This window comes from Asterias amurensis, chromosome 10, assembly GCF_032118995.1.
Source record: "Asterias amurensis chromosome 10, ASM3211899v1".
In the NCBI taxonomy this organism is placed as follows: Eukaryota; Metazoa; Echinodermata; class Asteroidea; order Forcipulatida; family Asteriidae; genus Asterias; species Asterias amurensis.
In genome coordinates this window covers 22,109,938-22,133,727 of record NC_092657.1, presented here as the reverse complement: position 1 = coordinate 22,133,727, position 23,790 = coordinate 22,109,938, and the positions used below count along the sequence as shown (strand labels likewise).

The 23,790-nt window shown below is 38.2% G+C and overlaps 1 protein-coding gene across 2 annotated transcripts in view; it reads left to right on the top strand.

Moving 5' to 3' along the window:
* The window catches only part of LOC139942818 (uncharacterized), a 111,653-nt gene extending 88,471 nt beyond the window's left edge, over positions 1-23,182 (top strand). For both annotated transcript variants that reach the window (XM_071939594.1, XM_071939593.1), the window contains 16 exons: positions 311-415; positions 1,252-1,359; positions 2,601-2,760; positions 3,362-3,545; positions 5,302-5,387; positions 6,168-6,263; positions 6,396-6,577; positions 8,892-9,128; positions 9,894-10,066; positions 11,635-11,778; positions 13,186-13,371; positions 14,770-14,867; positions 16,256-16,326; positions 16,909-16,974; positions 17,327-17,453; positions 21,224-23,182. In XM_071939594.1, coding sequence (XP_071795695.1) covers positions 311-415; positions 1,252-1,359; positions 2,601-2,760; positions 3,362-3,545; positions 5,302-5,387; positions 6,168-6,263; positions 6,396-6,577; positions 8,892-9,128; positions 9,894-10,066; positions 11,635-11,778; positions 13,186-13,371; positions 14,770-14,867; positions 16,256-16,326; positions 16,909-16,974; positions 17,327-17,453; positions 21,224-21,411 — 2,211 coding nt within the window. In that variant the 3' untranslated portion in view covers positions 21,412-23,182. The remainder of the gene's footprint in view (positions 1-310; positions 416-1,251; positions 1,360-2,600; positions 2,761-3,361; positions 3,546-5,301; positions 5,388-6,167; positions 6,264-6,395; positions 6,578-8,891; positions 9,129-9,893; positions 10,067-11,634; positions 11,779-13,185; positions 13,372-14,769; positions 14,868-16,255; positions 16,327-16,908; positions 16,975-17,326; positions 17,454-21,223) is intronic.
* The last annotated feature ends 608 nt before the right edge of the window (positions 23,183-23,790 follow it).

The following is a 23,790-nucleotide window of genomic DNA, read 5'->3' as shown; positions in this document are numbered from 1 at the left end:
CAGTGGTTGGGCAGGTAACAGTAAATTGTAACATTGTTGTATTTGATTGATGTTACAGTGTCACAGTGGTTGGGCAGGTAACAGTAAATTGTAACATTGTTGTATTTGACTGATGTTACAGTGTCACAGTGGTTGGGCAGGTAACAGTAAATTGTAACATTGTTGTATTTGACTGATGTTACAGTGTCACAGTGGCTGGACAGGTAACAGTAAATTGTAATATTGTTGTATTTGATTGATGTTACAGTGCAACAGTGGTTGGGCAGGTAACAGTAAATTGTAACATTGTTGTATTTGATTGATGTTACAGTGTAACAGTGGTTGGGCAGGTAACGGCGTGTATTGTGACGTAGACATTGATCTTGATGGCCGTCCAGAGTTCACGCTCCTATGCAGTGCCTTATCATGTAAAGCTGTAAGTATTTCATAATATTCATCTTTGTCAAGCTCTAGCTCTAGGGAAGGTGGGTTCTTTTTCTTCACCTTCCACCTTTTTGACCCAGGTTCCAATCCCACCGGTGTACGGTATTCTCCTCTTAACACCAAAAAAGACGCCTTGCCCAAATCTCAGTTAATCTCCAAGGCACTGGACACCTTCAGTGACTGTCAAAGACCAGTATTCTCACTTGGTGTATCTCAACTAATGCATCAAAAACAGACCATTGAAAATTTGGTGGAAGTTGCGAGAGTTTAATGGAAATAAAAAAAAAAACCTTGTTTTGTGTGAGTTTTTTAGATGATTTTGAGACCTCAGCTGAGGTCTCAAATTCAATTCAAATATTTTAGTGAGAAACTACTTTTCTTTCACAAACCATGTCACTTCAGAGGGAGCCGTTTTGCACAATGTACATCTGTAGTATACTATCAGCAGATCTCCATTGTTCGTTACCAAGTAAGTTTTTTTATGCTACAATTATTTTGAGTCATTACCAATAATGTCCAGTGCATTTAAGCAGCATCTACATGTAGCAACAGAGTCCAGCATTCTCATGAAGACGATTTGTGCATACTGATCGAAACTTAGAACCACTGGTTTATTTCAAAACTGAAAACGATTTGTGCATACTGATCGAAACTTAGAACCACTGGTTTATTTCAAAACTGAAAACGATCCCAGCATACTGATCAAAATGTTGAGTTGTCAACCACTGGTTCTTCATAGAACCAACACTACTCAAAAGAGATTTACATACTGTATTTACATATGGTACCACCGCTAACCTCTGATTATTTTTTCTTTCTTTCTATCAGGACAATTGCCCACAACTTCCCAACAGTGGTCAAGAGGACACTGATAGCGATGGCATTGGTGACTTATGTGACAATGACGATGATAATGACAGCATATTTGACAGTCAGGTAAATCCGCATTAATTTGTATCCTTTATTTTGTGCAAAACACAACATCCATCCAACATGTTGTGTCATGGTTGGCTTGTGCGTAAAGCACTCGCCTCTCACCAAGGTGACCCCGGTTCGATTCCCGGCCAAGGCCGTAAGTGAGTTGAGTTGTGCGTTTGTTCTCTGCTGTGCCTTGAGGGTTTTTCAGACCATCTGGTTTTCCTCCCTCGGAAAAAATCAACACTTTTGAACTTGGCTGTGCTCCGTGGTCATAATGTGTTGATGTGGCTGGCAGCCAAAGGCGCCCTTGCATGCCTGCTTCTTGAACACATTGTAGCTGCGTCAATCGCGATTCAGCTCGTAGCTGCGAGTAAGGATGATTAGCCCCCCCAAATTATTATGATGTTTTAATGTTATCAACCAAAGCTACCCATTTGTACTCCTGGGGTGGATAGAAGCAATCATGGTAAAGTGGGTTGCTCAAAGGCACAAGTCCACGACTGACCAGGCCAGGATTCGAACCCACATTCTGTACATTACAGAACTTGAATCTACCGCCCTGGACCTCTCGCTTGCGACACCCTTTTAAAGGTGATACAGTAACATTTGAATGCAGCCAACAAATTCCAGACAAATAAACAAATTAGGGCAAACCCCTAATACCTGACTCGGTTTTTTTACAAGCATTACACGTCATATGAGACTGCTTGTTTTTGTATTTCCCATTTCAAAGGGCGAATCATTTATAGTTGAGTGTCTTGCTGACGGACATAATAATGTGTCAGACCAGGGCTCGAACCCATATTCTGCAGGTTTGAAAACTTGGTGCTCAACATGACGCATGGTTTCATTGTGCGCTTGTGAGTTTATCCCCCTAGACTGCTCGGCCACGACACCCCATTTCTGACCTTGTATTTGTCTCATTCAGGATAACTGTCAGTATTTAGCCAACTATGCCCACAAGTAGACTCTGATGGTGATGGAGTGGGTGACTCTTGTGATAACTGTCCCTCACTGTGTGCTTGAATCCACCCCCCTAGACTGCTCGGCCACAACACCCCATTTCTAACCTTGCATTTGCCTCTCCTATTCAGGATAACTGTCAGTATGTAGCCAACTATAACCAAGTAGACTCTGATGCTGATGGAGTGGGTGACTCTTGTGATAACTGTCCCTCACTGTGTGCTTGAATCCACCCCCCCTAGACTGCTCGGCCACAACACCCCATTTCTAACCTTGCATTTGCCTCTCCTATTCAGGATAACTGTCAGTATGTAGCCAACTATGCCCAAGTAGACTCTGATGCTGATGGAGTGGGTGATGCTTGTGATAACTGTCCCTCAAACAGCAACCCAGATCAAGCTGACACTGATGGAGATGGACAGGGAGATGAATGTGACTCTGACAGTGACAATGATGGTAGGAAAACAAATCCCTTTTGAATAGTTTTTACTACCCAAAATCAATACAGAACTTGAAGAAGGTGACTCAAAATTACTCAACGTTGCAAGAGAAGTACACAAGTTTGCACTGGTTTGAACTTTTATAATTATTGAACCTTCACATTCAAATGAACTACTTTGCTCTCAATTATTACCAATTCTCAACCTGGTTCTTGATAATTTTACCGAGACAAAGTCGAGGTAAATTATCAACAACCAAGCCTCGGCGGGTTTAAACCACTAGTTGAATACTGATTCAACACACTTTGATTCCCATTCATAAATATCTTTTCGGCCAAAAAACATCAACACTTTTTGGTCAAAAAGTAAAATAAATGCAAAAATTTAAAATGTTCAATGATTTCTTTCAACATAACACCCCTCGCGCTATGTAATGGTAAGGCCCTCGGGTAAACAACTCCTTATAAGGGAATGCTGTGCGCGTCGCGTGTATCGCGTGATGTCACGCCCATGTTTCAACACTTTTTACTGGTCATGAACAGGTTTCCACCAATAGGAATAGCGACACTGTCTGAGGTATTTATGAATAACTGGTTGTGTTTTTCTCTAAACTGTAGGTATTGATGATGTTTCTGATAATTGTCCCCTCATCCCCAATGTGGCACAAGATGACAGCGATAGTGACAATGTCGGTGACGTTTGTGACAATTGTCCCGATGACTATAATCCAACACAGGCCGATACAGATGAGAATCGATATGGAGATGTTTGTGATGTCATTGGAGGAACTGACAAAGACATGTACGTATTGTGGCAGTTGTGTAACAAATGTCATAGATTTCTATTTAATGGAAGTGTTTCTAGGATAGGAAGTAAACTTGCGGGTACAACCATGTGTAAAACCTCTTTAGTTTGAGTGTTGGCTCTGAAAAGAGCCGGTTTGGTCTTGGCGTTTCGAACAGTATACTCTGCTCGTCTTCTGGTGTTTCTGATCAGAAGAGTGTGGGTTCGAATCCCCAAGCAAGATACTTTTGTCCTTATATGTATGTACAAGACACTTAGCCATTGCTTCGTCCTTCAGGTGAGACATACATGTAAAGCCATTGGTCCCATGTGTTGTGTAACGCATGTACAATAACCCAGTGCAATTATCGAAACGAGAAAGGAGTTTTTGCCCCGGTGTTCCTGGCTGTGGCTGCTTAATGCGCCGTAGCACCTTTTAAACCCTTATAAGGTGCTAAATTATTGGCTCTTAGAATTCACAACTTCAATACCCATATTGGTGTATAAAATGTATACACTAAGCGCCGTGAGTACTATTGTTATTATTATTATTAAATCTGAGTTTGATATTTGTCACTACAATTGCATCAGTTTTACATTTTGATTTGTATATGTTCTTGCTAGGTAGATTATGTTCCTTTTGTAGCCCTGGCGGTCTTACACTTTCGTTTTGTACTACAGTGATGTCCTGGACATCAGGGTACATTTCTGGGGTGGAAAATTTTCACAGCTTCATAACTCAAATCTTACCTGCAACAAGCCACAAATTTCAACAGATTCACATTCTATGGCGGCATACATTTTTCTGCGGTGGGTTTTGGTCCTCATATATTCCTCACAAATCCGTCATTTTCGTGAAATAATGCAGCTTCCAACGTAAACAAATTCCCGTTTTGATCGTTTTCTCACAGTGTTGTCTGTTGCCGGCCGTGCGTACGCGTATACATTCGCGTGCAAGACGCATGATGCAAGCTTAGACGCATGAATTCTCGGTCACCGTATCTTGACTGCACAGCGTTAAACACGCAACACAACTCAAAATTTGCGCGTCGTCCGTGCGTCTTGCGTACACACGGCAGACTGTGAGAGGAGTACGAACAAAAATGGGAATTCCTTATTGTTGGGAGCTGCATTATTTCATGAAATTGACGGATTTGTGAAGAATAACTTACGATCAAAACCCACCGCAGAAAAACATATGCTGCCATGGAATGTGAATCTGTTGAAATTGGTGCTTTCTTGCAGGTCAGATTTAAGTTATGAAGCTGTGAAATTTTTCCGCCCCAGAAATGGGCCTCAATAGTTAGGCATGTTAGGACTCTGTTCCTGTGTACAGAGAAAGAGTCCTATATAGGGCTAGTTCCTTTTGTAACTTGTCTTGTTATTTATGCTACTGCAAAGAAATAGATTTTTTCAGAATTTGGGACAAGTTTTCAAAAGAACATAACCTATCCAACAAGTCAATCTACACATGGTGTTACCGCAAACCTAATACTCAATGATACCTAACCATGCAAGATGGATATTTGCCAACCATAATGTGTGTGAGAAATAATATAAGCGGAAGTGTGTAACCCCAAAGGGCAGAAGATAGACCAACATTTTATGGGGCCCAAATCTGTCAAAGAGGAAGCAATAGAACTGCGGAGCACAACAATTTTACAACGTGGGGTCTGGTCCCCATATTGGCCCCCTAGGATCCATCCTTCCAAACCCCTACCCCAACCCAACCTCCCCCAATTGTTTTTAATTGATTTCTTCTTGTTTATTATAGGGATGGTGACGGCATTTTAGACATCTTTGATAACTGTGAGAGTAATCCTAACTCAGATCAATCAGACAATGACATGGATGGTATTGGTGAGTCAATTAAGAAAAAAAAGTTGTTGGGGTTGAACAATGAATTGACTAGAGTGGGATTTGATCCAACGACCTCCGGATTAACGTGCCAGCGCTCTATCAACGGAGCTACATATATCTAGCCCTATATTGGGGGGTGTCCCTATTTTGTCAATAGCTTTGTTTGGGGGTGCCAGTCAGAAGCCACATAATCGTGTGGTATATAAAAAACCTTCAGAATATTACCAGGTTTTACGTTTCTTATATTAATCCTCTTTGTCTCTGTATTCATTGTTTACCCCTCGCTTTTACAACCTTGTGGTTTAAAAAAAAAAACCTTCAGAATATTGCCAGGTTTTACATTTTCTTATATTAATCCTCTTTGTCTCTGTATTGATTGTTTACCCCTCGCTTTTACTGTGTGCTTTCAATTTTTCTTTCTGTCTCTCTATTCACAACCCTCCTTTCACAGTGATGTTCGCAAGTGAGTTGAGCAAAGTTGTACTGATGCGAATATTCGTTGCAAATTTGTGACGTCAACATTCGTATTGCATTCGCTTTCGCAGGAAGTATGAACCGGGCTTTACACTTGTCCATGGTTGTCAATAACATGTAGCCTTCAAGAAAGGTTTTCCAATGAAAGTACCTTTAGCAAATGAAAATGGCTTCTTAGAAGATTTTCTTTGAGAGTCTGTTTGAGAATGACTCTAAAACCGCTTTTGAGAATAACTGTCATGGGTTAAAATGTGAGACAATTTAAAAACTTCAAACCTTTTTCTACTTTGTAACATTTTATCTCAGGTGACCTTTGTGACAATGATAAAGATGGCGATGGCATTACAGATGACAATGACAATTGTCCCTATGTGTCAAACAGTGGACAGGAAGACACTAATGGTAAGGAATACAAACAAGTTTTCTTGATATTGTGAATGAAAAGTTTCAAATCTTTGTGACACTGCAAACCCTACTCCTTTGAAATAGTTTCCACCCTTTGCAAAGTTTTAAATTCTACTTATTGTCTAACAGGAAACAATATTGGAGATGTTTGTGAGACTGACTACGATGGAGATGGAACTATAGATAATGACGACATCTGCCCAAACAGTAACTTATATCAAGTAACTGATTTTGCGACAGATTTCCTTTCTGTTGAGCTGTATCCAACGTTAACAGACGCTACAAGTCCTATATGGATTGTTACAGATACTGTGAGTAACAAAACCTTTAACCAAAAAATCACTCTTAAAGGCACTGTAGGCATACACGCTTGGTAATTACTCAAAATATATAGACACTGCTCTAGAATTGCAAGGGTCGTGGGTTCAAATCCCACCCGAGTAACATGCCTGTGATATTTTTTCACAGGACTCGGGAAAGTACTGAGTATACAGTGCTAACACACATCGGTGTATGGGTAAAAAACTAGTATTCTTTATCCCCGATGCAAATTTAACATCTATTATATCAAAATATATATTTGCATAAAACCTTACTTGGTAGCAAGCAATGGAGAGCTGTTGATAGTGTAAAACATTGTGAGAAATGAATCCCTCTGAAGTAACATAGTTTTTGAAAAAGAGGTAATTTTTCACTAAAATTTTTGTCTAGAAGCCTTTTATTTTTACCTAAAAACACTATTTTGTACAACAAGGTTGGTTTTTTTCTTCATCATTTTCTTGCAACTTCAAGACCAATTAAGTCAAAATTCTCACAGGCTTGTTTTTTATGCATATGTTGGGATACTGGTCTTTGACAATTACCAAAGGGTTTTGGTACCTTGTGTAGATCAAGTTTTCAACAATGACATGAATCCCTACTCACTGTGAATTCAAATTTTCCTCTAGAAGTTACGGCTTCATTAGTCGTCACGTTTTTGGGGAAAAAAGTAAAAATCCAATTTTAGTATTCCGTGGAGCTTGTGGATTGTATTCATTCTTCATTCATTCAATATACGTTTATTTTATTGCTGCCCTTCATACATTTTCACATTGTAACAAAGTTTGTCAATTATATTCAAATTATAAGAAGTAGTACACAGTAAGATATGACAAAATTTATAGTTCACAATGGTTTAGATAGTTATTTTGTTTATTTTTATTTAAATACCTTCATTGCACAAATACAAAAAAATGACATCAATGCAAAAGGGAAACTCTTAACAGGCACACAGGCCCACTAAATGGGGACATTTGTTCACACATCAAAATCAAGACAAGGGACAAGCACAATTACAATTAAACAACCGAAGAAAACAAAGAAATACTACAAAAGTAAAAAATAAAAAACATAAAGAAAATAGAAAAACTACAATTTAAAAATGGCAACAAAGTATTGCACAAGCATTGTAAAAATAAACCGTTATGATTAATAAGTTTAAAGTAGGACAACAATTACTGCAAGGTGAAGCAGACTTTTTGTGCATTAAAGGGAAGGTACACGTTTGGTAACTACTCAAAACAAATATTTACTTAAAAACTGACTTGGTAACGAGCATTGGAGAACTGTTGGTAGTATAAAACATTGTGTGAAACGGCTCCCTCTGAAGTAGACTTCTAGCTAGAAGTCTTTTATTCCTCTCTGAAAGCACACAAATTTGTTCAACAAGGGTGTTTTTTCTTTTATCATTTTCTCCCAACTCCGATGACCAATTGAGCTCAAAAGTTCACAGGTTTGTTATTGTATGCATATGTTTAGATGCACCAAGTGAGAGGACTGGTCTTTGACAATTACCAAAAGTGTACCTTCCCTTGAACCTATTGACAGACAAACAGTAAATACTGTACAGGATATCAAAAAGCGTTCTGCGAATCCTCATTAGCTTTGCATTCCATATAGATAATATATAAAGTGAGATATTTAATAAAAGTGTTAAAGCCATTATACACTTTCGGTAAACAGTATTGTCCAAGTCCCACACTTCGTGTATCACAACTTATATATAAAATAACAATCCTGTGGAAATTTAGGCTCAATCGGACATCGGAGTCGGGAGAAAATAACGGAAAAACCCACTCCTGTTTTCGCGCGTTTCGCCGTGTCATGACATGTGTTTATAACAAATCCGTTATTCTCGCTAACGAGAATTTATATTGTTTTACCGTTTTCTCAAAAAGTAAAGCATTTCATGGACTAATATTTCAAGAGAAGTCTTTCACCATTACCTTCTGTAAACCCTGTAAATTATTTGTAAATCTGTGAACTTTTTTTTTTTTTTTTTCTGTACCGAAAGGGTCCAATGGCTTTAAAGGTTGATATAAAAGCAGCTTTGAATCATAAAATAAGACCACATATATCTTGAGAAATAGAATAAGAAACAGTAAGAGTTTGTCCCTACCTTTCATCATTTTTGTGACTTGTTACCAAATGTTTGCCTGTGGAGTGCCACCTTATTACAATTACTCTGCTATGACAACAATTGGTTAGGGTTAGGGTAACAATGATTCAGAGATATTTGGTTATTCGGAGATTCATAAAAGGGAAATGATTAATGAGTTCTAATTTCTATTTTATTTAACCAAACAGGGCAAGGAAATTCGTGACATCAGCAATACCATCATGCCTTGCATGCTTCTTACCCACGTTGCCATGGCATCAGTAGACTACACTGGTACCATGTATGTCAACACCAATGAAGGCAGTGAATATATGGGCTTTGTTTTTGGTTACCAGTCGAATCGGAAGTTTTACGTTGTAATGTGGCGGCACAGTAATGCTAATAATCCTTCTGACAAGGCTGGCATCAGAGGGATTCAAATTAAGGTAAGCTTGAAATTAAAATAAAAAATGATTTTATTGATTGATTGACTGATTGATTTTTTTTTTTTTTTTCTCATGTTTTGTTCTGTATTTGATTTACTTGTACTATTGAGGTCGAAATATAAAATAATAATTAATTAGATTGTATTGTACTTTATTTATTTCTATTATTTATTACAATTATAACAAAATCTAAACTTATAATACAATAAAGAACGGGGGGACAGCAAGAACAAACACTTAACTTAAAAGTAGAGAATGTATTTACTTCACAACAAAATTCATAATGGTTTTATCTTGAGAACTCAATACAAATAAATTTGTCCTTCTCAGATAATGAAAGGAAAAATCTAAATAACTTTGGAATCAAACAATTTCTTTCTGAAAACAGTTTACTGTGGGCAAAAGCAAATGATACAAGAGTGTTCAACTGAAAATAGTGCCGAGTTAAAACACCTTTGTTTGTAGTTTGCTGGTCCAGTCAATATAAACTGATGTAAACTACAGCTTTATTCCAAATGGGAAACAAACAAGAAAATACCCAAGATTGTTTTGCTTTTCTTTTTTCTGTTTATACCATGGGTGGGCCAAATCAGTGCGAAGAACTGGTTTCCATTTGGGCCCTGCATATTAAAGTTAAGAACAAACAATTCATATTAAAAAGTATACAGACGATCGCATTATAAAACTAATGATGGAAACCTGTTATAGTAGTAAGTGTAAAAGCCTGTTCTCACCTAAGCATCAATTTCTTGTTGATTTGTGCAGAGAGTGAACTCCAACACAGGACCAGGTCTGACGTTAGCCAATGCTTTGTATCACTCGTACACAACAGCGGATCAGGTGGAGTTACTATGGCATGATCCGTATCTACAAGGATGGCAACATCAGATTGCATATAAATGGTTCCTCACTCATCGACCCGACATTGGCCTAATAAGGTACTTACATTTATCCCAAACCATTATGAGCTTATGTAGACTCACTACTATGGCATGATCCTTATCTATGGCAATATCAGATTGCATATAAATGGTTCTTCACTCATCGACCCGACATTGGACTAATAAGGTAGGCCTTACACTCACATTTACATGTACCCTGACCCCAAAAGTAACCAATATGGGTTTACATAGAATCCCTACGGCTTAATCCTCCAAAGTTAACTGATATGAGTTTGTAGGATGCCTACTGCTTTAATCCTCCATAATCAACCAATAATGTAAGAATATATGATTGCTGTACTGAATTAATCCTCCAAAATCAACTGATTTAACTGATTTTAAAGGAACACGTTGCCTTGGATCTGAGGAGTTGGTCTTTGAAAAGCATTTGTAACCCTTTGTTATAAAATGCATAAATGGGTAGAAAGATGTTTTAAAACTGGAATACAATGATCTACACACATTTGCCTCGAAATTGCGTGGTTTTCGTTTTACTTTGCGAACTAACACGGTCGGCCATTTATGGAAGTAAAAAATTTGACTCCCATAAATGGCCGACTGTGTTTGTCGACGAGGTAAAAGGAAAACCACGCAATTTCGAGTGATACTTGTGTGGATCATTATTTTATACTTTTAAAATATCTTTCTAATCATATGCATTTTATAACAAACAGTTACAAACGCTTTTCAAAGACCAACTCGATCGATCCAAGGCAACGTGTTCCTTTAATGATGTGCAAAACCATAGGTGTGACACCAACCAATGGTGAACCATCCCTTTATTAGTAGGGGATTTGAATGATTGTACTAGTCTTCCAAAAACAAATGATAATGATATACCATCCCTTTATGATGTGAAGTGGCCGCACAGATATGAACACCGAAGTCAAGCTGTGGTGTTTTTGATCAGCACAGTTTGGGTTCAAGTCCTGTTCTGAATAATAGTAATAATACTCTATTCTTTTATTGCGCCCATTCCATAAAACGTACACAAGCGCAAACAAATAATACAACTGGTAAAAGTGGGATGGGATGTACAACCATTGGTTCTTTATGTGAACTTATCGTAAGGCAAAGGGGCTCACCCCGTTGTTCCTGTTTTGATTGGCTGCGTATTGCACTTCAGTACCTTGTAAACCATTAACATGGTGCTATAAAGGTGAGGTCTCTTACTACAATAACTTAGCTCGGCATACTTTGCAGGACACTCATGGGGTGACAGGTGTTTTTCTTCAGCTGCGCCACGCATCTGGAACTCTCTGCCACTTAATCTTAGATCTTGTCTTTGTACCACAACATTAAAATCTCTTCTCAAAACTTATCTTATGTCACAGGTTTTCAAGGACTAATTTTGTTGTGTCTGTTTTTCTTTGTTTTGTCTGTTTTTCTTTGTTTTGTTTTGTTTGTTGTTGGTTTTACTGCGCCTTGAACACCCAGCAGGGTGGATACGTGCGCATTGCTAATAATTATTATTATTAGCATACTGCTGAGTGCTGAACGTAGTATTCTTCTTCCAATAACCAATAATGAACCATTCCTGTGTGATTTTTTTCTTTTCTTTTCAGAGTGGTAATCAAAGAAGGTGAAGACACTTTGGTTGATTCAGGTGACTTGTATGATACTACCTACCTAGGTGGACGGCTTGGTGTCTTTGTCTATAATCAACAAGATGTCATATGGTCTAGACTCGGCTATAAATGTGCTGATAGGTAAGTCACTATACTGGTTGATTCAGGTGACTTGTATGATACTACCTACCTAGGTGGACGGCTTGGGGTCTTTGTCTATACATGTAATCAACAAGACGTCATATGGTCTAGACTCAGCTATAAATGTGCTGATAGGTAAGTCACTATACTGGTTGATTCAGGTGACTTGTATGATACTACCTACTTAGGTGGACGGCTTGGGGTCTTTGTCTATAATCAACAAGATGTCATATGGTCTAGACTCGGCTATAAATGTGCTGATAGGTAAGTCACTATACTGGTTGATTCAGGTGACTTGTATGATACTACCTACCTAGGTGGACGGCTTGGGGTCTTTGTCTATACATGTAATCAACAAGACGTCATATGGTCTAGACTCAGCTATAAATGTGCTGATAGGTAAGTCACTATACTGGTTGATTCAGGTGACTTGTATGATACTACCTACCTAGGTGGACGGCTTGGGGTCTTTGTCTATACATGTAATCAACAAGACGTCATACATGTATGGTCTAGACTCGGCTATAAATGTGCTGATAGGTAAGTCACTATACTGGTTGATTCAGGTGACTTGTATGATACTACCTACCTAGGTGGACGGCTTGGGGTCTTTGTCTATAATCAACAAGACGTCATATGGTCTAGACTCGGCTATAAATGTGCTGATAGGTAAGTCACTCTACTGGTTGATTCAGGTGACTTGTATGATACTACCTACCTAGGTGGACGGCTTGGGGTCTTTGTCTATACATGTAATCAACAAGACGTCATATGGTCTAGACTCAGCTATAAATGTGCTGATAGGTAAGTCACTCTACTGGTTGATTCAGGTGACTTGTATGATACTACCTACCTAGGTGGACGGCTTGGGGTCTTTGTCTATAATCAACAAGACGTCATATGGTCTAGACTCGGCTATAAATGTGCTGAGTGCTGATAGGTAAGTCACTATTAAGCTTGGGCGGTTCCAGAAATTTGGGGCTCAGTTCCGGTTCCGAAAAAAAGCTTGGTTCTGAGACATACCCGGTTCCAATTCAATATAAAACATAAGCCGCCCGTCCCGAGCTCACACACACACAACTGAGCCGATCTATTTTAACTGAAAATAACCAAATTAATCAGACATCGGTCCCGAGCTCACACACACACAATTGGAGCCACCCCAAGTCAATCAGACATCGTGCCACCGAGCACCTATTCTCCCTGCATTTAAACAAGTCTTTGATTTAGCCGGCAGTATGTCCGTTGTGTAGCAGTACGTCTGTTGTGTAGCAGTACGTCCGTAGTGCAGTACGTCCTTAGTGCAGTACGTCCGTAGTGCATGCAGTGTGGCAACAAGAGGAAGGAATTAAATTTGCATTGATGGATTATTCCCTTCAAGATATTTTAATTGGTTTATTTTTGCAGAGTGAATCAGGCCTTACAGCTAGATGGAGTTGATGATTACGTCATCCTACCTACCATAGAAACGCTACAATTAACATTAAGCTTCACGTTGGAAGCATGGGTGTATCTGCCGTCTGGCTACCCCTCTACCATCATGCCTGTATTATGTACATTGGATACTACACTGTGTATGTACATTGAGAATGGGTAAGTCTAGTGAGTTGTTTGTGAGTAGCTGTGAGTTGTTGATGAGTAGGTTTGGTTTGAGTCTTTATCCATCTACCAGAATGGGTGAGTCTCATGAGTTGTTTTTAAGTCCGTTCACTTTTCCGAGTGCCTTTTGACTGGGACCACTAAATGATGGGGCCCACGCTTAACATGGGTCCACTGGGCTGAGGCCAATGGTCTTAGGGACGAGCCAGTCAATTTATAATCATGTGACAATTGATTAACAACGCATGTTTCTCACTGTGAAGGATCTTAAACAAAAACAATTTATAATAAATTGTTGACTTTGAGTCTGATTTAAAGGGTGAATGTACTTTCTGTTGAACAAAAAACACAATGTCCACAGATTTACACTAAACTTACACAGTTTGAAGATAATGATAGTAGAAAGCTTCCCTGAAAATATTACGTGCTTAGGTGCTGCAGGTTTGGGGTAATGAGTAAAACAATGTCATAAAAATAATTTACGTCTCATGAGACGAAAACTATTTGAAGTACCGAATTCCTTCAATATTTTTGAATTGTGTACCTTCCCTCTAATACTTTTGAATGATATTGATTAACGAAGTATTCTTAAAACACAAGAGACTTATAAAAAATCAATCTTCTCTTAGTTAGTAGGGATTCATGTCATGGCCTAAAACTTGATCAATGAAAGCACCAAGAGAGCTAATCACAGCAACATTGTCCTTACCAGATTAAGGTTACTAACCAAACTGCTATGTCACATTTACAATTTGTGACTGCTGACCTGCTCATTTCTGCTAAGCAGAATTTTTTGTAGCTACATTTTCTTCTGAGCAGCTCTTTGAAATTTGGCCCTGGGGTCGATATAGTCCTAAGTTAGGACGAGAAACTCATCTTAAAGCCATTGGACACTTTCAGTACAGAAAAAAAATAAAAAGTTCACAGATTTACAAATAACTTACAGGGTTTACAGAAGGTAATGGTGAAAGACTTCTCTTGAAATATTATTCCACGAAATCCTTTACTTTTTGAAAAAACATGAAAACAATATAAATTCTCGATATCGAGAATTACTGATTTATTTTAAACACATGTCATGACACGGCGAAACATGCTGAAACAAGGGAGGGTTTTCCCGTTATTTTCTCCCGACTATGATGACCGATTGATCCTACATTTTTACAGGTTTATTATTTTATATAGAAGTTATGATACAGAAAGTGTTGACCTTGGACAATACTGTTGACCGAAAGTGTCCAATGGCTTTCTCATGATAAGACAAGTCTTAACTCATTTTGAAGTCCACCCGTAGTCAGTTAAACCTTGATGATTAAAATGAGGGTAATGCCCCAGAGCACAAAACTATTGTTTCTTTTTCTAATTTGTATTTGTTTGTGTTATTTATTGAAGGAATCTTATTGCTAAAGTAGGGAGTCAAGTTGCTGTAAGTTCATCCACTGTAACTAACTCTACTTGGAAACATCTCGCTGTAAGATTTGATGCACAAAGTGAGTATAGGATGTTACAGACCAAGAGTGGATCTTTTTCTCGTTTGTGACAATCTTATAAATATTCGTTTTGCAGTAACACCATTGTGTATCTACTTGCCAGGTAGAGTTTGTTCTTAGAGAAATTTCTATATCCTACTACGGCGGTGTAGATTTAATGGATTGTTTGGGAGACTTCACAGTTCTGAAAAGAATTTTCCTGATTTTTAACTAGTACCTGGGCGGAAGGTATAGGACATTGTAAAGTATATAACTACTTAGGCTTATAGGATTGTATTAACTGCACTACCGCTGAGTCAGTTCGTGAATTGGTCTCAATGTTTCGACTAGCTTGCTCGAGTCATTATTAGGAGACAATCTTGTTTGGAATAAAGAAACAAGTCCAGATTTGTCCTAGTGATTATAGTTCATGTGTATCTACAAAGCAAATAAGCTCACAACAACTTGTCCTCCTCACACTTTAAATTGAGGGAATACCTTTGGGTAATTTACTCACCAAAAAAGAGATACCATAAAAACGTGCTTGATAAGAAGTATTGCAGCTGTTGAAAATGTACACAATTTTGAGAAACAATTCCCTTTAAACATACAGGGATTCAAAAAATATTTGACTCTGAGAAACATTTCTGCAAGAAACATTTCTCAGAATGTGTATTCCATTATTGTTTAATCTTCCTCTACAGACATAATTCCTCTAAATTTGTGTGATATCTCAAAAATGCTACCACCTTTAAGAATGAATTTTGCTCAGGTTAGTTTTATCAGATAATATTATATCAAAATGTTACATGTAAAAGGGTTAAAACAATCAGTCAGAACAAAAAGCAAAGATAAACTTCTGTTTTAACTGATCTTAAGTTAAGGTTAATACATTTCATATTGGCTTAATTCCAACCTCGTCCCATTAAAGCCATTATACACTTACGGAACAGAAAAAAAAAAGTGAAGACTTCTCTTGAAATATTATTCAATGAAATGCTTTAGTTTTTGAGAAAACATTAAAACAATTATTAATTCTCGACATCGAGAATTACGGATTAATTATAAACACATGTCATGACACGGCGAACAAGCGGAAACGAGGGTTGGTTTTCCCGTTATTTTCTTCCCATTTCGACGACCGATTGAGCCTAAAATTTCACAGGTTTGTTGTTTCATATAAAAGTTGTGATACACGAAGTGTGGGCCTATGGAAAATACTGTTTACCGAAAGTGTCCATTGGTTTTAAGACAGCCTTGTTTCCATGTGGATTGAAAGTAACTAGAAGGGGCTCAATCATTTTGAGAAGGAGGTTGATATGATTGTTGGATTAACTGCAACGGGGCTGGGACCAATCAAGGCCTTTCCTGATTGACAAATTTTGTTAATTTGTATATGATTTTTTCAGATGCTGAGCTGAGTGTGTTCATCGATGGTGTACTGGAAACTACAGAGATAAGTGTAGCAACTCATAGTTGGGTAGGTTGTTAGTTTTAAAAAATCTAGGAATACAAATTAGAATCATAGAACTAGAATATTATATGCCTTTATTTTGAATAACAAATCGCTTTTTAGGTATGGAATTATATCTTTGAGGGGGCAAGGCCCTTTTTACTTTGCAGAGGGCATTTCCATTACAAAATCTTATATCTAGCGGGGAACCAAGGCCAAGACCAGTGGCCTACGTGTAGTTCCAGGACCAGAACAATTTAATTTTAAACTTTTTTAATTGTAAATTTATTGTAAATTTACTATTTGTTTGTCAAACTGCAAGTAAATTTACAATAAAAAAAAATTAAATTAAAATAAATCACAATCACAGTGGAAAAACAATGATGAGTAAAAACAAAACAAAAACAAATGTACATAAAAATTATTACACATGGTAATAAACTTTTAGTAAGCAAATGAAAGGAAAAGGCATTGAAAGGAGAAATTTGAACTATTGTTCAGAATACAGACAATGTAAGGCAACTGACAGTACATACAGAACATCAGGTCACATTGGTGACAGAATGAGTCAGTTTAATAATGAATTATTTGGATTTCTTTATTCTTCAGGTAAATGGTACTCAGTTGTTTCTTGGACGAGATGAGAACAATTTCTTCACAGGCATTTTGGATGAGGTAAGGTCTTTTTTGTTAAGATCATAAGATGTTATGAGGTAATGTTACTAGTTTCGGAGTTTGATCATTTTTACATTGAGAAAGTAGTTAGGATTGGGGGTGGGGGGGGGGGGGGGCACCAGAGCTCACCCGCTCAGCGGAACCAACTAGAGTAGCAAAATGTACAAAGGAATGTTTTGATGTAATAACCGCCCCCCCCCCCCACAAAAAGATTAACAGTAAATGATGTTTTGCCCGTTGCACCAGCCCCTCCCCACCCCCCATATTGATATGTCCAGTTACACCTTCGATAATTTACCAAAATCTTCTACCCTATTTCTGATCAGCAAAAGTCATTATTGTTTTGTTCTAGGTTCGTATTTGGGGACTGACTCTGACTGACACTGAAGTTCAAGAGCATATGCAACTTGCTAGTCTGGCTCGACAGAAACATAAAGACCTACTTGACGCTCGCTACAGTATGGACGATGAAGAACAAGGTATACATTTATAAACTACTTGAAGGCACTGGACACGTTTGGTTCTCAACATATATATCAGCATCAAAAGTTACTTGGTTATGAGCAATGGAGAGCTGTTGATAGTATAAAATTATAAGTTGTGAGAAACGGCTCCCTCTGAAGTAACGTAGTTTTTGAGAAAAAGGTAATTTCTCGCTAAAAATTATAAAAGACTTCTGGCCAGAAGCCTTTATTCCTATCTATAAGCACACAAAGTAATGCAACAAGGGTGTTTTTCCTTCATCATTTTCTTGCAACTTCAATGACCAAATGAGTCCAAATTTTCGCAGGCTTGTTATTGTATGCATATGTTGGGATATATTAAGTGAGAATACTGGTCTTTGACAATTACCAAACGTGTTCAATGCCTTTCAAGGGAAGATTTACATGTGAGTTTAAACCAATGGTAATACAAACTATTGGCTCTAGAAGCTAAAAGCAGCGTTTGATTGTCTGAGGAATTAAATATTTAAGTGGTACTTGTGATCAAGCTTGTGATCAAGCTTGTGATCAAGCTTGTGATCAAGCTTGTGATCTAGCTTGTGATCTAGCTTGTGATCAAGCTTGTGATCAAGCTTGTGATCTAGCTTGTGATCAAGCTTGTGATCTAGCTTGTGATCTAGCTTGTGATCTAGCTTGTGATCAAGCTTGTGATCTAGCTTGTGATCAAGCTTGTGATCTAGCTTGTGATCTAGCTTGTGATCAAGCTTGTGATCTAGCTTGTGATCTAGCTTGTGATCAAGCTTGTGATCAAGCTTGTGATCAAGCTTGTGATCTAGCTTGTGATCTAGCTTGTGATCAAGCTTGTGATCAAGCTTGTGATCAAGCTTGTGATCAAGCTTGTGATCTAGCTTGTGATCTAGCTTGTGATCAAGCTTGTGATCAAGCTTGTGATCTAGCTTGTGATCTAGCTTGTGATCAAGCTTGTGATCAAGCTTGTGATCAAGCTTGTGATCTAGCTTGTGATCTAGCTTGTGATCAAGCTTGTGATCTAGCTTGTGATCAAGCTTGTGATCTAGCTTGTGATCTAGCTTGTGATCAAGCTTGTGATCTAGCTTGTGATCTAGCTTGTGATCAAGCTTGTGATCAAGCTTGTGATCAAGCTTGTGATCTAGCTTGTGATCTAGCTTGTGATCAAGCTTGTGATCAAGCTTGTGATCTAGCTTGTGATCTAGCTTGTGATCAAGCTTGTGATCAAGCTTGTGATCAAGCTTGTGATCTAGCTTGTGATCTAGCTTGTGATCAAGCTTGTGATCTAGCTTGTGATCAAGCTTGTGATCTAGCTTGTGATCTAGCTTGTGATCAAGCTTGTGATCTAGCTTGTGATCTAGCTTGTGATCAAGCTTGTGATCTAGCTTGTGATCAAGCTTGTGATCAAGCTTGTGATCAAGCTTGTGATCTAGCTTGTGATCTAGCTTGTGATCAAGCTTGTGATCAAGCTTGTGATCAAGCTTGTGATCTAGCTTGTGATCTAGCTTGTGATCAAGCTTGTGATCTAGCTTGTGATCAAGCTTGTGATCTAGCTTGTGATCTAGCTTGTGATCAAGCTTGTGATCTAGCTTGTGATCTAGCTTGTGATCAAGCTTGTGATCAAGCTTGTGATCAAGCTTGTGATCTAGCTTGTGATCTAGCTTGTGATCAAGCTTGTGATCAAGCTTGTGATCAAGCTTGTGATCAAGCTTGTGATCTAGCTTGTGATCTAGCTTGTGATCAAGCTTGTGATCAAGCTTGTGATCTAGCTTGTGATCTAGCTTGTGATCAAGCTTGTGATCAAGCTTGTGATCAAGCTTGTGATCTAGCTTGTGATCTAGCTTGTGATCAAGCTTGTGATCAAGCTTGTGATCAAGCTTGTGATCTAGCTTGTGATCTAGCTTGTGATCAAGCTTGTGATCTAGCTTGTGATCTAGCTTGTGATCTAGCTTGTGATCAAGCTTGTGATCAAGCTTGTGATCAAGCTTGTGATCTAGCTTGTGATCTAGCTTGTGATCAAGCTTGTGATCAAGCTTGTGATCAAGCTTGTGATCAAGCTTGTGATCAAGCTTGTGATCTAGCTTGTGATCAAGCTTGTGATCAAGCTTGTGATCAAGCTTGTGATCTAGCTTGTGATCTAGCTTGTGATCAAGCTTGTGATCAAGCTTGTGATCAAGCTTGTGATCTAGCTTGTGATCTAGCTTGTGATCTAGCTTGTGATCAAGCTTGTGATCTAGCTTGTGATCTAGCTTGTGATCTAGCTTGTGATCAAGCTTGTGATCAAGCTTGTGATCAAGCTTGTGATCTAGCTTGTGATCTAGCTTGTGATCAAGCTTGTGATCAAGCTTGTGATCAAGCTTGTGATCAAGCTTGTGATCAAGCTTGTGATCTAGCTTGTGATCAAGCTTGTGATCAAGCTTGTGATCAAGCTTGTGATCTAGCTTGTGATCTAGCTTGTGATCTAGCTTGTGATCAAGCTTGTGATCTAGCTTGTGATCTAGCTTGTGATCTAGCTTGTGATCAAGCTTGTGATCAAGCTTGTGATCAAGCTTGTGATCTAGCTTGTGATCTAGCTTGTGATCAAGCTTGTGATCTAGCTTGTGATCAAGCTTGTGATCTAGCTTGTGATCTAGCTTGTGATCTAGCTTGTGATCTAGCTTGTGATCTAGCTTGTGATCAAGCTTGTGATCAAGCTTGTGATCAAGCTTGTGATCAAGCTTGTGATCTAGCTTGTGATCTAGCTTGTGATCAAGCTTGTGATCAAGCTTGTGATCTAGCTTGTGATCAAGCTTGTGATCAAGCTTGTGATCTAGCTAGTGATCAAGCTTGTGATCAAGCTTGTGATCAAGCTTGTGATCAAGCTTGTGATCAAGCTTGTGATCAAGCTTGTGATCTAGCTTGTGATCTAGCTTGTGATCAAGCTTGTGATCTAGCTTGTGATCTAGCTTGTGATCAAGCTTGTGATCTAGCTTGTGATCTAGCTTGTGATCTAGCTTGTGATCTAGCTTGTGATCTAGCTTGTGATCAAGCTTGTGATCAAGCTTGTGATCAAGCTTGTGATCAAGCTTGTGATCAAGCTTGTGATCAAGCTTGTGATCTAGCTTGTGATCTAGCTTGTGATCAAGCTTGTGATCAAGCTTGTGATCTAGCTTGTGATCAAGCTTGTGATCAAGCTTGTGATCAAGCTTGTGATCAAGCTTGTGATCAAGCTTGTGATCTAGCTTGTGATCTAGCTTGTGATCAAGCTTGTGATCAAGCTTGTGATCTAGCTTGTGATCAAGCTTGTGATCAAGCTTGTGATCAAGCTTGTGATCAAGCTTGTGATCAAGCTTGTGATCTAGCTTGTGATCTAGCTTGTGATCAAGCTTGTGATCTAGCTTGTGATCTAGCTTGTGATCTAGCTTGTGATCTAGCTTGTGATCTAGCTTGTGATCAAGCTTGTGATCAAGCTTGTGATCAAGCTTGTGATCAAGCTTGTGATCTAGCTTGTGATCTAGCTTGTGATCAAGCTTGTGATCTAGCTTGTGATCAAGCTTGTGATCAAGCTTGTGATCAAGCTTGTGATCAAGCTTGTGATCAAGCTTGTGATCTAGCTTGTGATCTAGCTTGTGATCAAGCTTGTGATCAAGCTTGTGATCTAGCTTGTGATCAAGCTTGTGATCTAGCTTGTGATCAAGCTTGTGATCAAGCACAGCATTGTACCAGACAAACTCCAAATCTAACCTGCAAATTGCTTACTGATCGGCTAAAACTAGTGTCTTTTGTGTTTTTTTCTTAAGGTGCCAGTATGCTACTCGATCAAGGTTCATATTCCCACCATGGTCTTATCATGGGAGGAGCTTTCTTCACCCCAAGCTCTCTAGACCAAGCTCGCTTCCAGGTTACCTACCCAGATAACAGACGTAGACGGCGCAGGAGACGTAGTATAGATGATCTACACTTTGAAGAAAGCCATGGAGAACTGTAGACTTAAACCTGGGTCTATCATGGGAGGAGCTTTCTTCACCCAAAGCTCTCTAGACATAGCTCCCTTCCAGATTGCCTACCCAGATAACAGACGTAGACGCAGGAGACGTAGTATAGATGATCTACACTTTGAAGAAAGCCATGGAGAACTGTAGACTTAAACCTGGGTCTATCATGGGAGGAGCTTCTTTTACTCCAAGCTCTGTAGACCAAGCTCCTTTCCAGGTTACCTACCCAGATAACAGACGCAGGGGACGCAGTATAGATGATCTACACTTTGCTACTTGGACCATCAGTGAAGAAACCACGGTCCTGAGGCTGGTGGTTGACCAGCCTGGTTGACCAGCCTGGGTTCGAGTCAAAATGAGTGCACACTCCAACTTGTTCCATGTCTCTGGCCCAAGTTCTCCTGTTTTGGCTGAAGTAGATTTGTGCTTTGGTTTTGTCTGAGCTCTTTGGTTTTACTCCGTCCAGAATACTCAAGCTCTTTTAGTCTGCCTACTTGTGTGTATTCTCTTAATTCAAAGGATGCAATAACAAATACACATTATAAGATTTGGAGAACAGAAATACGTTCAACAGCTGCTTACAAAAAAATTACAGAAATTATTTAAATTTGCTAAAAAATCTTCTGTATTAATTTATTAACAACAAACGAAAATATTTTTTCAAAATGCTGACGAACAAGTGAAAATAAACCTTTTCATAATATATTTGGTTGTTACACCCATTTTCATTCCGTCCTTAAAGAAATTATATAAGTATTTTAAGACTGGGGAAAAGCACTGGTTGTTTGTTTTGTTCATTTTTTTATTATCAGTAAACACAATTTTAATTCAGTATTTTTTAGAACTTGTGTGAAGTCTTTCAGAAGAAAAGTATGATGACTCCGGATGGAACTGTTTTTCGAGAATATGCAATTTTGTTTTTGTTTAATTAGTTAAAGGAACGTTACAGAATTGGTTTTGCTGACAAAACAATTGCTGGCAGTGTAAGCACTTTATGTAATCCACCATAATACATAAACTGACAAACCTGTAGAAGTTTGAGATCGATCGGCCATCTGGGTCCCGAGAGAAAAGTGAAAAACCGACCCATTCAATTTTTGCACTGACATATCGATTAAAAGAAAATACTGAAACGCCCACTGAGCGATTACTCCAAAACGGGAAAATAGTTGTATCAATTTCTCATCAAATACAACATTTCGGACAGATGTATTTCAAGGGATGTTTTCTACTATCATCATTGTTAGACCGTGAAAGTTTAATGTAAATCTGTGATCTTAGAAGAGTTTTTATTTCTCACAATGTTGTTGTAAAATGAAAGATAATAAAGTGACGTCACATAAATGGTTTAGGTAATGTTCCTCTAAGAGTAGTTCGTTTTGAATGTAGGTGCAATTTTCTTCATATAAAAACTCAAATTCCAATAATGACGATTTTGTATATAGTATTTGAGGTATGGACAAACTTTTTTATCTTTTTTAATTATTTGTAGATTATGTCTGTATACTGTCCAATTAGTTGATTTATTTATCATTCCATATTTGAAGTAATGTTATTGTTATCTGTAAATGTTGAGAAATGCCGTCCACGTTTGTGCAGCTTATCAATATTGAGTTATTATATATTTTTTAAATTTTATACACAGATTTTTTAAAATGATATTTTCAATGAAATAGCTTCAGAGCAATATTGTTTGTTTGAGGAAAGGTTTATTCGTTTTTATGTGAAGGATAGAATAAAGCAATGAATATAATAATTTGTAGATTTGTTTGTTTGGTAAGACGTATTATATGTTTGTCTTGCCTTGAGAATGCTGAGAAACCGGTTGCTCATTATTTTGTTTTGTGACTGGGCAGAGTGTAAATGTTAATTAGGCACCTCAAATTTGCAAAATTCTTAAAGCCATTAGACACTTTCGGTAAACAGTGTTGTCCAAGGCCCACACTTCGTGTATCATAACTTATATATAAAATAACAAACCTGGGGAACGTTAGGTTCAATCAGTCACCGGGGAAAACCCACCCTTGTTTCCGCACGTTTCGCCGTGATTGTGTTTAAAGTAAATCCGTAATTCTCGACATCGAGAATTGATATTGTTTTAATGTTTTCTCGAATAGTAAAGCATTTCATGGAACAATATTTCAAGAGAAGTCTTTCACCATTACCCTCTGTAAAACCCTGTAAATTATTTGTAAATCTGTGATTTTTTTTTTATTTTTGTTCTTTTTCTGTACCGGAAGTGTCCAATGGCTTTAACAACTTGCCGGACCTACACGTTCTTAGAATTTAACTGTGTGGTCAAACCGCAATTTGTTTATGTAGGGCCTGTATCAAACCTGCCATCCTCAAACATTTTCCTTATGTTTTGTTAC